Genomic DNA, 13103 nt, shown 5'->3' on the forward strand with positions numbered 1-13103 from the left:
AGGAAGCCAGGGCCAAGTCCAGGTCATGTGAGGAAGTTCAAGGGAGTACAGACACCATGGAGCCATTAAGATCCATCCAGTGGCCCAAAATCCAGGCCTACAGCTCCTCCAGGGCACACCCTTCTAGTGCCCGAGCGTTCAGGAAGCATGGCTCCTCCATCTAATGGCCAATAATCCCAAGTGGGCATCCCTTCAGAATGCAGGACAAACCAGAGCTAAAATTCTATCTTTGTTTCTCATCTAAACAAATGAATCCCTCAGTCCCCTGTAGCTGTTGCCCACTTTGGGGAATGAAGTCAAGTCCTCTCAACAGCCAGTCCTGCTCCCCAAGCAGGTCACACGTTAGGTGTGTTGCACATGCGCGTGAGTGAGCAGTGTTCTGACTACCCTTCTTCTCTCCCCTCCCCTCCAGCAAACCCGGTATGAAACTTACGTCAGCATTCTAAAAGGAGGCGGCAAGAAGCTCCTGAGTAACAATGAAAGTGAGGCCCCAGGACTGAAGAAGTCGCATTCGAGTCCTTCGCTGAACCCCGATTCATCTCCGGTCACTGCCAAAGTCAAGCGCAACGTGTCGGAGCGGAAAGACCACCGACCCGAAACACCCAGCATTAAGCAAAAAGTTACTTAGAATCCATCTGCAGCCAGGAAAGGGCTGGTCATGGAGCAAAATAGAGTTTTTCAAGATCTTTCTGGTAAATTGGTGAATATATCTATAAAAAAAAAAAAAAGTCTGTGACTTAATGGTGCATTAGTAACCTTTTCTATTGTATATTTTTGTTAGTTTCTGTACAGATTGTCTCTTCGCTCTTGATTTCTTTGCTTTGATGATTTTTGCTACTTGATAACTAATGCACCTTTTGTGAGGGGGAGGGATCATGATTTCAGAGTGAATTGTGTATCACTTCTCCTTTGGTTTTCTCTAGTTTGCACTCTCAGTTGTTCTGTGTATTCTCAAACCAACTGTTACTTTTTTTTTTTAAGGTTAAAACATTGAATCCATTGTGAAACACTTTACTGGACAGACTTTGTAGTTTAGTAAATTCTAGCCAGAGTTAATGCAAACCTTTCCATGTGAATTCTTGCCCAGTCACAGAGGTGGAATTGAGCACTCACGGAACTGGATTCGGAGTTACAGTCCTGGAACCCAGGCGTTCCGCGGCGACGCCTCCGTGCCTGCCCGCGGCGCGGACTGTTGAGCTCCGGCCCTGCCCGAAGCAGGGCAAGGGGTGCAGAGATCGAAGGACTGGAGAACTTAGGAAGCACGTGAGCTTGCTCCAAGTGCCGAGTTCATTTCAGCCAAGCAAGGAGAGAGAAAGTGGAACCTTTTTGCCGTTGAAGGTTGAGGAAAGATGACACCAAGTCCGTTTTGTTCTCTAAAGAATCATGACAATGATCGACTCTCGGGAGCTGCAGCATTAGGCATGTGTTAAGTCCACAGGAAATTGTTAACTCATTCCCACAGGGTCTAGACTAGGAATCCAGAATCATCTCTATTGTCAGTACCCTGCCATCCAGGAGTGTATGTATGTATAGGCATGGTGTTATATCTCCTGGTTGTAAGAATATCAGGGTCTTAAGCAAAACAAAGTAAGAGAGGAAAGAGTAGCTGCAGTTTTCCAGCAAAGGAATATTCTTGAAAAGCAATCTGAACGTGATACATAGTCTGAATGAACTGTGGTTGGAAAACTGAGGAATCTGTTGGTTGCATACACAGAGTAACTTAGTTTATTCTTACCTTAGTCTCTTTGAGAGCCACTGCTCTCTGCTCCTACTGAACTTTCTCCTAAAAATAAATACTTTATTCTAAATCATTTCTTTCTTTCTACTTAAAATAGTTCTATTGACCTTAAAGTCATGAGCTTGTTACAGTGAATGGTCCCTTTGAATTTCAGGGCGATAAAAAGAATAGTCTCTTGTAAAGGAAGAGATAGGAGTGAAAATTGAGCTGGCTATGAGTTAGAACTTTCTGATTTTGAAACCTTGAGACTTTGTGGTCCTTAAAGCTATAATCTCCACAACTTCAGAACTAATGGAATCACTCTGAATACTCTTTTCCCTTCCACGGAAGTTCGCTCTAGTTCTACTCAGTTTATTACTTAAAGGTACTATGACCAAAGAATCAGGGACTCTGCATGAACAGCATGGTTCCAGTGAATTAGAGAAAACCTGCTCTTAAACCATGGTCATTTCTAGTGGCATTTAATTACAGGATTATTTATTCTCATTTGCTTCCTTCACCTATATAAATGTTCCTATTTGATGGTGCCCAGAGAAGAGAAACCCTCTCTAAGGTTAAAGCTGCTTGCTTTGTGATAAGTGTTTTGCCACGCCTCTAAAAAGCTCACTCTAACCCTCTGTCTTGTTTAGGTAAAGGCAACGACTAAATTTATGTTTCTGAACCAAGAAACAGGATAGTTACCTATAGTGCCGGTAGATCTGATTCATTTCTGTAGCTTCTGACTGAATTCCGATTCCCACGAGGGAATCTTCTTTCTTCCTAGAATCTGAAACAACCCGCCTGCCTGTTTCCTGCCTAGACATTTATCCCGAGCCGAGGGGAGAGAGGTACCTAGAGCATGTCATCCGTGAGCTTCAGTAACTAAAGAAAAGTGAACATCCCTGACTGGCTTGAATGTGTCTGCCCACAGTGTGAGTGTGTCTGTGTACATAGAGTGTCTCTGTGTGTTTTATTTGTAGTATTTAATAATCAGAATGGTACCTTGCTACCGAGCCCGGCGTTCGGAGCAGTTCGGAGCGACTCGGTCAGCACAGCCGGGCATTGCTCCCTTGTAGGACTCACTGATGTGTCTCCAGGGACTTCTGCTGTGCTGACAGGTCATTGGATGAGAAGGGCACCTTTGAGGCTGCGGCACACTGTGTTTGCCTAGTTTATCTTTAAAGACAACTGCAAGGTTATTTGGTGAGCCAGGGCGGCAGATTGCCCTGCCCCGATATTGTCCATCACTAGGGGATGGGCTGAGAACACCTCCTCCCTGAGGCCTCTCAGGCTTCTGTCTGTTGTCAGAAACCTCGCAGGTCAAGAGTTTATCCTGTAGGAGGAGGTGGCCCCTGGTTTGAGTAGATTCTGAGGATCTTGCCCATAGCCAACCCTGTTTTCTGTTGCAATGATTTGTCTCCTATAGTACCTAGTCAGAAGGAATCGAAGACATTCCATCCACAGCTAACCCAGGCCTACTGCCTAATTCACGGTACAGGGGAGCCCTCCTCCTCTCCTGAAGGTACGCCCCCCACCCCACTCCTCTCCCACCTCAGCGTCAGGAGCCTTGGGGTTTCTCTCCACATTTTAAATCAGTTTCTCTTCCATTAAACACGCTTCATATTAATCTTCAGTCTAGAAAATCCTAATCCTCCTCAAAGACTTCCATGGCAGTGCTGTCACCCAGTTAACAGAAGTGGCCCGTGTGTTAAGTCTCTGAGTGTTTCCGGGGTGGTTCCCCCACCTCCTGTGTTGGCTCTTGCCGGGAGGTGTCAGGAATTCTTTGTTGGGGATCAGAAGTTATGTACTAGCAGGCAGAGTCCTTATTTGATTGCCCAGGCCATAGATATTATTTGAAGTGCACTTTTTCAAAAACATCCTATTATTAACCTTAGCAATGCCTCATTAAGCCAAGCGATGCTTCTGTGCATTTTAATTCCTCTCCGCAAGCCCAGCGTGTGGGAGAGCCCCCGTTGGCCCGGAGTCCCTGGGTAGAGAGCAGCCGCCGGAGACCCTCGGTGCTTCTCCAGCTGCTTCCTAGTTAAAAATGAAGTGAGGGAATTAGCCCTGGGCCAGGAAGGCTGGCTGGCTTTCCAAGGCCTGGCTGGGTTGGTCTCTTGAGCTCGATCTCACCCTGTGGCCACAGCGCAGCGCTTCTGAGGCTGGAGAGGAATTGAGACGACCAGTGGGGGAGGAGGCCCTTTGCGGCCGAAGCACAGAGTTCCCAGGCTTTCTGCTGGCCCTTGCCCGCTGCTCCCAATGTCGTGGAAGGAGCCTGGAGGGTGTTCCTAGGTGAGGCAGGGCCTGCTGCAGCCAGGAGCGGCCTCCTCTCGGCCTTTATCCCTAATCGTAGGCAGTTGGAAGAAAATTGACCTTAAAGTAGCTCCTTTATTGTCGTCCTATCAAGACTGTCTTGGGTTTGGTTAGTTGTCTTGAAATTTGAATTCCTTTGGTATTTTCTCTTGTAGCCATCAGTTAAGCTTTTTTAAGTCTGAATTCCCAGGGAGTTAATTACCTTGTTGGTGCAAATCTCTGCCGTTTCGCTCTCGTGGACCCTGTCCAGTGTTCAGCAGGTCGGTAGCCACCTTCCTTCATTTCAGCAGTGAACAACCCCTCGCTTTTCAAATGGCAGAACTGTTCCCAGTTGTAAATTTAGCACTGGTAACAAGCCACAGTGGCATCCTGGGACCTGGGAGAAGTAGAGTCTGGTTATGAGTAATCATGTGATTTGGGGTTTCACTAGCACCTGCTTTTCTCACAGAGCATCTAAGTTACCCCGACAGAGAAAGATCCGTCACCGTTGCAGGCAGATGAGCCTCTGGGCCGACCATGCTCCAGAGCTCTCGGCTGTGTCTCCTCCCAGGCCAGGCCACCCGTCTGGCCCGTCAACAGATCTCTCAGCCAGCTTTCGACATCTCACCATCGAGTCACCCAGAGGACTTTAGAGATCAGTAGTTCACCACAGAATGCTCCCAGCAAGGGAGAGAGAGCTGCTTGCTCACTGCCTGTCCTCTCAGATTCCTTTTCAGCGTCTCCCTCCTGCAGGAGGACTGGAGCCCGAAGTCCTTGCCATTCTCACGTTGTACCTGTAGTATCCGAAACCCAAGCGGGCAGCCCTCTGCTAGGTCAGTGCGTGCAGAGAGAATGTCTTCGTAGGGAGAGTGTCGGCAATACTTGAATCTGCATGACAGTTTGTTGACTTGAATGCAACGGCAAGAAAATATCGCAAGTTAAATAACTGTATATACCGTAGGCCTCCTTCCGTCTCTTCGGCTCACCCTGTGTAACGTTTGTGTGCATCTGTAGTATTGCAGGCTTCTGGGAAATATTCATGTAGATAGTATATCAGGCGTCCATGTTGTGTCTGTGGGTATTTATGCCTGTGTGTATATATATGTACCCCTGTGTGGATTGTATATCAGTATATGGTATATGTACATCCAATTTATTTTTGTCCTTAATAACCAGTGTGACAACGAAAAGCAAGTAAAAACCTCATAGGATCAAGTATATAATGCAGTTCTTGAGAATATATATAGTGGTACTGTTGATTCAACTTAAATTCAAATGATATTTTGATTAAATTTTTGTAATAATAAGATTTTATGCTAGCAAATCCCATCTTTGAGCTTCGAATCACCAGGGCAGAAAGGCCTCTGAACTAACCTGGAGATTCTACTTCAGTGTCCTGCGTACAACACGGGGGCGGAGCGGGGAGCTCATTAGAATTTGGGGTGACAGAAAGGGGGAGATACAAAACACAAACTAAAAAAAAAAAAAAACACAAAAAACAGGCAACCTTAGCAACTTCAGTATTAAGAGCACTTAAACATAACGTCAAACTGACGGTTTTGGGCTTTTTACAAAAGGTGATGCTTTCAAGTGCACGTTCTTTGTTGTTATAATTAGTCCAGGACAGTAGAGTTTTGGGGAGAACGAAGTAAGTCCCCACCGTGTCACTTAGGCCCCTGTGGCTGTTCTGTAGTAGATCAGACCACTCCCCTCAGGCCGCACCCCTGCTCCCCTGAAGAAACAGTGCACACGCCGAAGCGTATCAGGGCTTCCCCGATCGGATACTGTACTCTAGGCTCGCAGTTGCACAAACTAGCATCTAGTGTCACAGGTAAAAGAATTTTAGGACAGGCTACGGACCAGGTTGAAACTTTATTTAATATTTTTATACGTAGGCCTCTTTTCCTGCCTCTCCCCAAAGAAGAGCCACTGGCCTTAGTTGTTTGAGCTTACTGCTTATCTGGCAGCGTGTACATAGATGATGACAAGGTTAAAATTTTATTGACCAGCATGTTTGGTGTACTTACAGCCGCATCCGAGTGTGTCTGAGTGCGTGGTTGAGGCCGGTGTGTCAGATCGGACACACGGCCTCACGCTCGCGTCTGATCCTGGTTCAGAGAGTTGGCGTGTGGAGTGGAGACCAGTCTTTGGCTGCGGGCTGCAGTGGTGTGTTGGTAGTTAACTTGAGCTTTTTTTTTTTTAATGAACTCTACAGTCTCAAACTATTTTTGCAAATCTACCATATTTTCTGATTTGTTCTTGACGTGCGGTGACCTGGCTCTGTGACTGTAGCAGGGTCTTTGTTCTGCGAGAGTGTTTCCTTCTAAGTATTGTAGTGCTTTGCAGAAATCGTACACAAAAGGAGTAGCAAAAATAAAAAAGCTTCATTTTGGGCCTTAATTATTTGAAATGTTAGGACTTTCAGCATAAAGCCATGTAGGTTAGGAAGCCAAGTAACCTTTGGCACAGATGATAATCTCCGCTCTGCAGAGAGTACATATGCACATTGGTGTTTAATGCCGTTCGCATACTTTTTTTAAGCTATAGGAACAAGAGTAATTAGACCAAACTAAAGCCGGGGGTGGGGGGAGTGTGAGCTGGTCGCCGTCTCTTTGGGGGTGGACGTGCATGGGGTCAGCTCTCTGCTCTGAGAGATCTGGAGCCAGTTTACTGTTCCATCAGGTGTGTAGGGGAAAGAGTCACACGTCTGGGCCTCTCAAGTGTATGTGCACTTGCACACATGTGCACACGGTGAATGTTTTAAGTTCTACAGACTTAAGACACCACGGGCCAGAGTGTTCTAAAGAAGTGATGGATAGACAAGGGGGTGGGAATTGCATCTCGGGAGTGTTTCCCAAGGGCCAGGGAGGAGTCTGAGCTCTAGTGTCTGACTCTGAGATGCACTGCATTTAACAAATGACTGAGGGGGCACATAGCACATCCTTCCTGGTGGACCACCGCACTGGTGCTCGCTTGTCATTCCCAAGCAGCCGCTCTCCAGCATCCCTCAGCGGCCTGGGGAAGTGCAGGAAGGCCGGAGTGCACCCTTTTCTAGGGTGACATTGCTGCTTGCCCTGGAGATCATTCGAGAAAAGAAGCGACGAAAGCACTTACCAAAGGAGCACAGCTGTGCTTGTCCACCGCCCCTCTGTGCTGCGCTGCTGAGAGGGAGGTCAGACCGAGGTTTGCTGAACAGCTAAGCACTTTTCCATCAGCAACAATGGGAAGGAACTTAGCTAGTTTGTTTCCCTTTGCAGGCCAGAGAGCTAAGCTCTCATAAATAGTGTTATAAAGTAAGCACCTTAACTTCAATTCCTGAAAATGATGGTCAGTGGAGAGAATATTTAGAGTTTCACTTATTATTTCCCTGGGAGTCTGCCTTGGTCAGTCTTTAGACACAAAGTCCCAGCCGCAAAGCTCAGTGAAGGGCTGCACTGCAGGTCTGAGGCTCCTTGCTCTGACCCCTGACCCTCGGGGTCCACAGAGGGGGGTGATGTATTCTCTCTGCAAAGAGGAGCTGCGCCTGGCCTTCCCCTCCACTTGGGCTCCCACTGAGCAGCAAGCACATCCTGAGTTTCACAGGCTCTTTAGGAATCCAGCATCCTAATGGGCTGACCCCGCTGAGGCAAGATACCAGCTCCAAGAGGTACTGGGTCACCAGGGGTGACACGTGACAATGGTGTAAAATAATTCTCTGACTGAAGCCAAGACACCGGCTGGCACATTGAGCTCTGAGCACGGATGGATGGTATCTTTGCCTTGGCACCCAGGTTTCTGGAAATGGAAAACGTCTCATTTCTGTGGGAAGGGTCAGGAACGCTAGGCTCACAGCTTAGCTGTTCTGCTCAGTCGGACGAGAGCTGTCGGGGCAAGGCCTAGATGCCTCCCTGCATTCTCTTCTACCTCACGTCTTAGGAGCCCATCTCTAGAACAGAAACTTAGGCAAGCGGAGAACCGATGCTGTCAGCCTTGATTACTGTGGGCCAGGCGGGGGTGGGGGGGTCCTTTGTGTCTTTAATAATATGTACATATATATAAAGCAAGCGTTTAACTTTCCAACCTATTAACTGGATGTGATTCACTGTGGCTCAGTCTAATTGACAGTAACTGGCAGTGTGGAACCTCCCTGTACCTTGAAAGTTTTCTCCGCCAGTCATTTCAGTTTCATTGCAGTGCTGGTGCCATATGTCCCTGCAAATTGTGAAAGTAATTAGTGACAAAGTAGCAGCCTACTCCTTTTCAGTGGCCAGACTGTCAGCTTTAGCAGACTTGGGTGAGCTCGGGTACCGAGTTGTGGACTGGAAACCTGTTCCTCATCGCCACCCACCACACCGAAGACACACATCTCCTAAAAAATTAGGGCATTTATGGTGGTCATCTTTCAAACGGAACAGTAATGTATGTGGATATTGTTAAAGTGTTTAAAGACTATTTTAAAAATTAAGTTTACATTTTACAATTGCTTTATTTTTTATTAAAATAGTTGTATATAAATATGACATTTCACTGTTGTTGAAGTAAACCTGAACCGTGTAGACAAGTGAGTCCCCTGATGTGTATAGGAGCCGTGATATATATAGTACATTTCTCTATTGTGTAAATGTTCATGAATAGAACCGTTCTTGTGTTTTTATAAGTTGGGGATAATTTGTTGTTCTACAACAACAAAATTTATTGCATTCAAATGGTTTTTATGTAATAGAAATCATGCTAAATAGTGAAGGATTTAAAGTATGTATATGATATATGTAAATGTACAAACTTTAGAAAGAAATAAACCCAACAAATTTCAATCATTTGGGGAATGTTTTTATTTGCTTACTTAAGCACCTAGAATAATACCTTTAAAAATCAAAACAAGCACCATAGCACACCCCCTCTTCCATGAAAAGACAACCACAGCCCCGCAGAGAGAGGGAGTCGGCCCAGGTAAGTGAGGAAGGTGGTGAGAAAGCCCGATTGTTAGCTGACTCACCTCTGTTGACTTCCATGAAAAGGCATGAGGATGCTGGTGAGACCTAAGAGCCTACTGTCTCCATCAGGGGGCTTTGAGCAGGGAAGGAACAGAACTTTTTCAAGTAATTTCAGGAATCCATCTGCATTCCCATCTACTTCTAATTCTTCTCACCCAGGCACAGGGACCAGAGGAGAGTTCATTATAGCCCGCAAATGCAAATACCGCTCGCTGCTGCACGGCACTTGGGTGTACATTTGTATCCTCATAACCAAACCTAATGGGGAAAGTAGCATCTGTGGATTGGAAAATGAAGGGGGGAAAAAATTCTACCCTAACACTTAACTTCTGAATATTGGAAAGCATGTCTTCTGTTTGGAGGTTGGGCTTTTTGAAGCAAGGTCGCTGGTTACTGTCTCCTCAACATCAATAAGGCTGCTGCCTGGAAGAGAGCAAAACTGTGGTGATGGGTAAGTTTCACAGGAAGAAATGGCTTGGGGCAGGGGGAGGGGAGGGGCGACTGCTGGCAACCCCTTGGCTTCCACAGAAATTCCCTATTTGGAACGTGAATCCCAAACATGAGTCCTCTCATACAAATACTGGACCATTGTACACCTGAAACTAACGTAATGATATATGTCAGTTATATCTCAATTCTTTAAAAGATCAAAAACAAAACATGAATCCTCATTGTCCAGTTGCCTGTCCTCTGGAGCCAGGAGTTTTGTGTTTCTAAATCATATTCTGGCTGTTGCACAATTAATAATATTAGAACCATAGGAACTATATAGATCAATTGTTTTATTGACTTTTTTAGAAAGAGAAAGAGAGAGCCCAGCCAGCATGGCTCAGCAGTTGAGCATCGACCTAGGATCGAGGAGACTGCGGTTCAATTCCCAGTCAGGGCACGTGCCCGGGTTGCGGGCTCGATCCCCAGCAGGGGGCGTGCAGGAGGCAGCCGATCAGTGACTCATCATTGATGTTTCTATCTCTCCCTCTCTCTGATATAATTAAAGACATATTTTAAAAATACATATTTTTTTAATTTTTTAAAAAACGAGAGAGAGACATTGACGTGTTGTTCCACTTATTTGTGCATTCATTAGTTGATTCTTCTATGTGCCCTGACCAGGGATCAAACCTCAAACCTTGGCATATTGGGACAACACTCTAACCAACTGAGCTACCTGGCCCAGGCATATAGATTGTTTTTCAAAGATGAACACTCAAGAAAGGAAAAACCCACAGCGAATTAAGACATTATAATGAAAAAACTAGCAACTGGAACTAATGTCTCATCTGTAGATCAGTCTGTTGCACAGCACTCTTGAGATTTACCAATGAGACTGCTCAATCACTCAGTTTCTACTGAAAAAAAACACGTATGCAGTAGGAAATACTGGAGACAGGCATATTAGAGGAGAGAGAGAGAGTTCTGGATGCTGTAGACCAGAGAGCTGATATTAATTCTGGGCACAGTTTTAGAGTAAATAATAAAGGGAAGCAGCAATTACTGGAAGCCAGCCTGGGTTCCCAAGAACAAATCATTTCAGACTACATTCATTTACTATTCTGTAAAGTTGGGCAGATTAGAAAAATGCAGTAGACAATATCTGAGCCGTAACAAAGAATTTAACATGGTCTTGAATTAAACATGTCCGGGCGAATGGAGCAATACGACCTAGACATTGTAGTTGGTGGCTGTGTAGCCATGCGAAGGGTGCTAATTAAAGGACGCTACCAGCCCGGTAGAGCATTTCTAGTGTCCTGCTGCAGAGCTTGCCTCTTGGCCCCATCTGTTCAACATTTTGATTAGTAACTGACTGCACCTACAGGAGATGAGTTTGTTAAAAATGTGTATGTCATAAGCTGAGAAAGAAGGATTATACTAAATGACAGAATCAGGATTCCCCAAAAAACCTCAGGCAGAGAAATGGGGCAAAGTAACAATGTGAAATGAAACTCTGCAATTTTACTCTTCAGTTGTTGTTTTTTTTTTAAATATCGCCAAGGTCAAGGCAAGCCCTTGTGTTGCACAGTACACAAGCACACAGGAACAAAAGCCCCCAACTCTAAGCCACAGCACGCGCCGTGAAAGTGAGCAGAGCGATGTGGCCACCAAACACGTGGGGCCATCCCAGGCATGCCCCTCTGCACTGCCCGCCGTCTCAGGGCAGGTCAGTGGCACTGCCCTACACCAGTGAGACTGCACCTGCATAAGTGGCCTTGAGACTTGGGACGTAAACCAGACAGTATACAAGAGCAGCAGCCAGGATGGAAAAAACATGAGCCATGCAATGAGGGGAACGTGGGCAATGCCCTGACAGAACTAGGGAAGACTGCTTTTAAATGAGCCTAGGAGGGAAGGCAATGAGAACTGGGCTGTAGCCATCTAAGGGGGTTAGGTTTTGGACTCCATGAGAAGGAACACAACAGCTCGGTAGGAGGGGAGAGCCTCCACTCAGAGCTGGCTGACAGGCCCTCTGCCAGCAGAGGAGCTCAGATGTGGGCTGGCGCCTGTGGGGTGGGGGAGGGGTGCAACGAGAGAACCCTCAGGTGGGTGGTTGGACCCCGATAACTTTGATAGAGGTTATTATTTAAAATATCTACGGAGCAGTGAAGTGCCTGGCAATTTGCTAGCTACACAGCACGGATCCTCTTGCTGAGTCTTTACGGCCTGGCGCTGCTACTGCTCTTCCCACTCGGCGGGGGGGAGCAGCCTGGGGGGGGGGGCACTACCTCGAGTGCGGGATGGAGACCGATTTGCCTGAGGCTCTTTCTCAATGTGGGTCCTGGCCCCGGCTTTAGTTTTCCCCTTTGCGCTGTACCTCGGATGGACTCTTTCTCCAAGCTCTTGTAACATGTCATGGAGTGAATGTTCATGCCCCTCAGAATTCACATGTTGAACAACTGAATGGCATTTAGTACATTTTAAATGGGCAGCCACCACCTCTACCTACTCACTCCCCCCAAATCCCATCACCCTGAAAGGAAACCCTATGCCCCTTAGGGAGTTACTCCCTGTTTTGCTCTCCCCCACTCCCTGGAAACCACCAATCTGCTTCTGTTTCTATGGATTTTAAACTGCTGTGCGTGGGTGGGTTTTGGAGGAGGAGTGGATATATTCTAATTTAGATACTTTTTTCCCCCATGAGAACTGAGAGGTCTCCGTACCTCTGATTCTTTTTCATAAAACAAGAATGTCCAGACCTTACCTCTCTGTTATTTTCATGATGGAACGAAGTCCATGGCACATATTAAGTGCTCAGCAAATGTTGGTTACTGTTACTGTTTTCGTTGTCGTGGCTGTTCTGATTCACATTGTGAATCTCCCCACACTGGGTGCTTTCAGGGGATCCCCGGGCATCAAGAATCTCCAGGGAGGCAGAAGCTGAGTTTCGGGTCTACGTTCTCTCTTAGCGGCACGTGTTTGGCCCTGTTTTCCTTCCGAATTTAGAGTGAGTTTGACAAGGAGTCATTTTGACCATTTCTAGAAGCAATTTTTTAATATTTCGATATTTTTCCGCTGAGGATAAGTGCTTCTTCAAGGCAATTAATCATGAAAGCAGATGGAGTGGTAATGGATACAAATGCCTGTGGGTCCCAGCAGCAGGGGCGGGAGGACAGCTCCTCTCACTGCCGGAGCTCCTGCTGCTCACACGTGGTCCCTGTGCCACTTGGTGTTTTATCAGGTTCGCTTCTCCAGCCTGAGCTGTTTCTCCTCTCTTCCAGTTTGCATTTTTCCTCTCCCTTTTCTTGATGCCTCATCTGCTTCTTGCTCGCTCTCTCCCCGTTGTTACCCTCGGCCCTCTCTTGTCCCCTCTACCACAGAAAGGTGGTCGCTCCACAGTGTGTCACTAGACTGAAGAGCTTGTGTTGAGAACATCTCTCCTCCCAGACTGGGGGTAACATATGCCCTCTCATTCAGCCTGCACTTTTTTTTCCAGCTGCCTTTACTAAGCCATCACTGCCCCTGGTACAGACTATATAGCATGTAGTGAATTCTGGCTAAATGACCCACTTAGGATGGGGCGCTGGGAAACATTTGCCCTTTGACCTCATGCCTTTAATGAACAACATTGGTTCTTAGATCACCTCTCAGGCAGTGACACAGAGTATTCCAGGGGAAACTGTGGCATC

The 13103-nt window shown here is 46.5% G+C and overlaps 1 protein-coding gene across 2 annotated transcripts in view; it reads left to right on the forward strand.

Annotated features, from left to right (window-relative positions):
- Positions 1 to 8588, forward strand: part of PSD3 (pleckstrin and Sec7 domain containing 3) — a 338824-nt gene extending 330236 nt beyond the window's left edge. For both annotated transcript variants that reach the window (XM_087814210.1, XM_087814211.1), the window contains one exon: positions 413 to 8588. In XM_087814210.1, coding sequence (XP_087670336.1) covers positions 413 to 628 — 216 coding nt within the window. In that variant the 3' untranslated portion in view covers positions 629 to 8588. The remainder of the gene's footprint in view (positions 1 to 412) is intronic.
- Positions 8589 to 13103: the final 4515 nt, after the last annotated feature.

Source organism: Miniopterus natalensis, chromosome 2 (assembly GCF_054644295.1).
Source record: "Miniopterus natalensis isolate mMinNat1 chromosome 2, mMinNat1.hap1, whole genome shotgun sequence".
Taxonomy (NCBI): Eukaryota; Metazoa; Chordata; class Mammalia; order Chiroptera; family Miniopteridae; genus Miniopterus; species Miniopterus natalensis.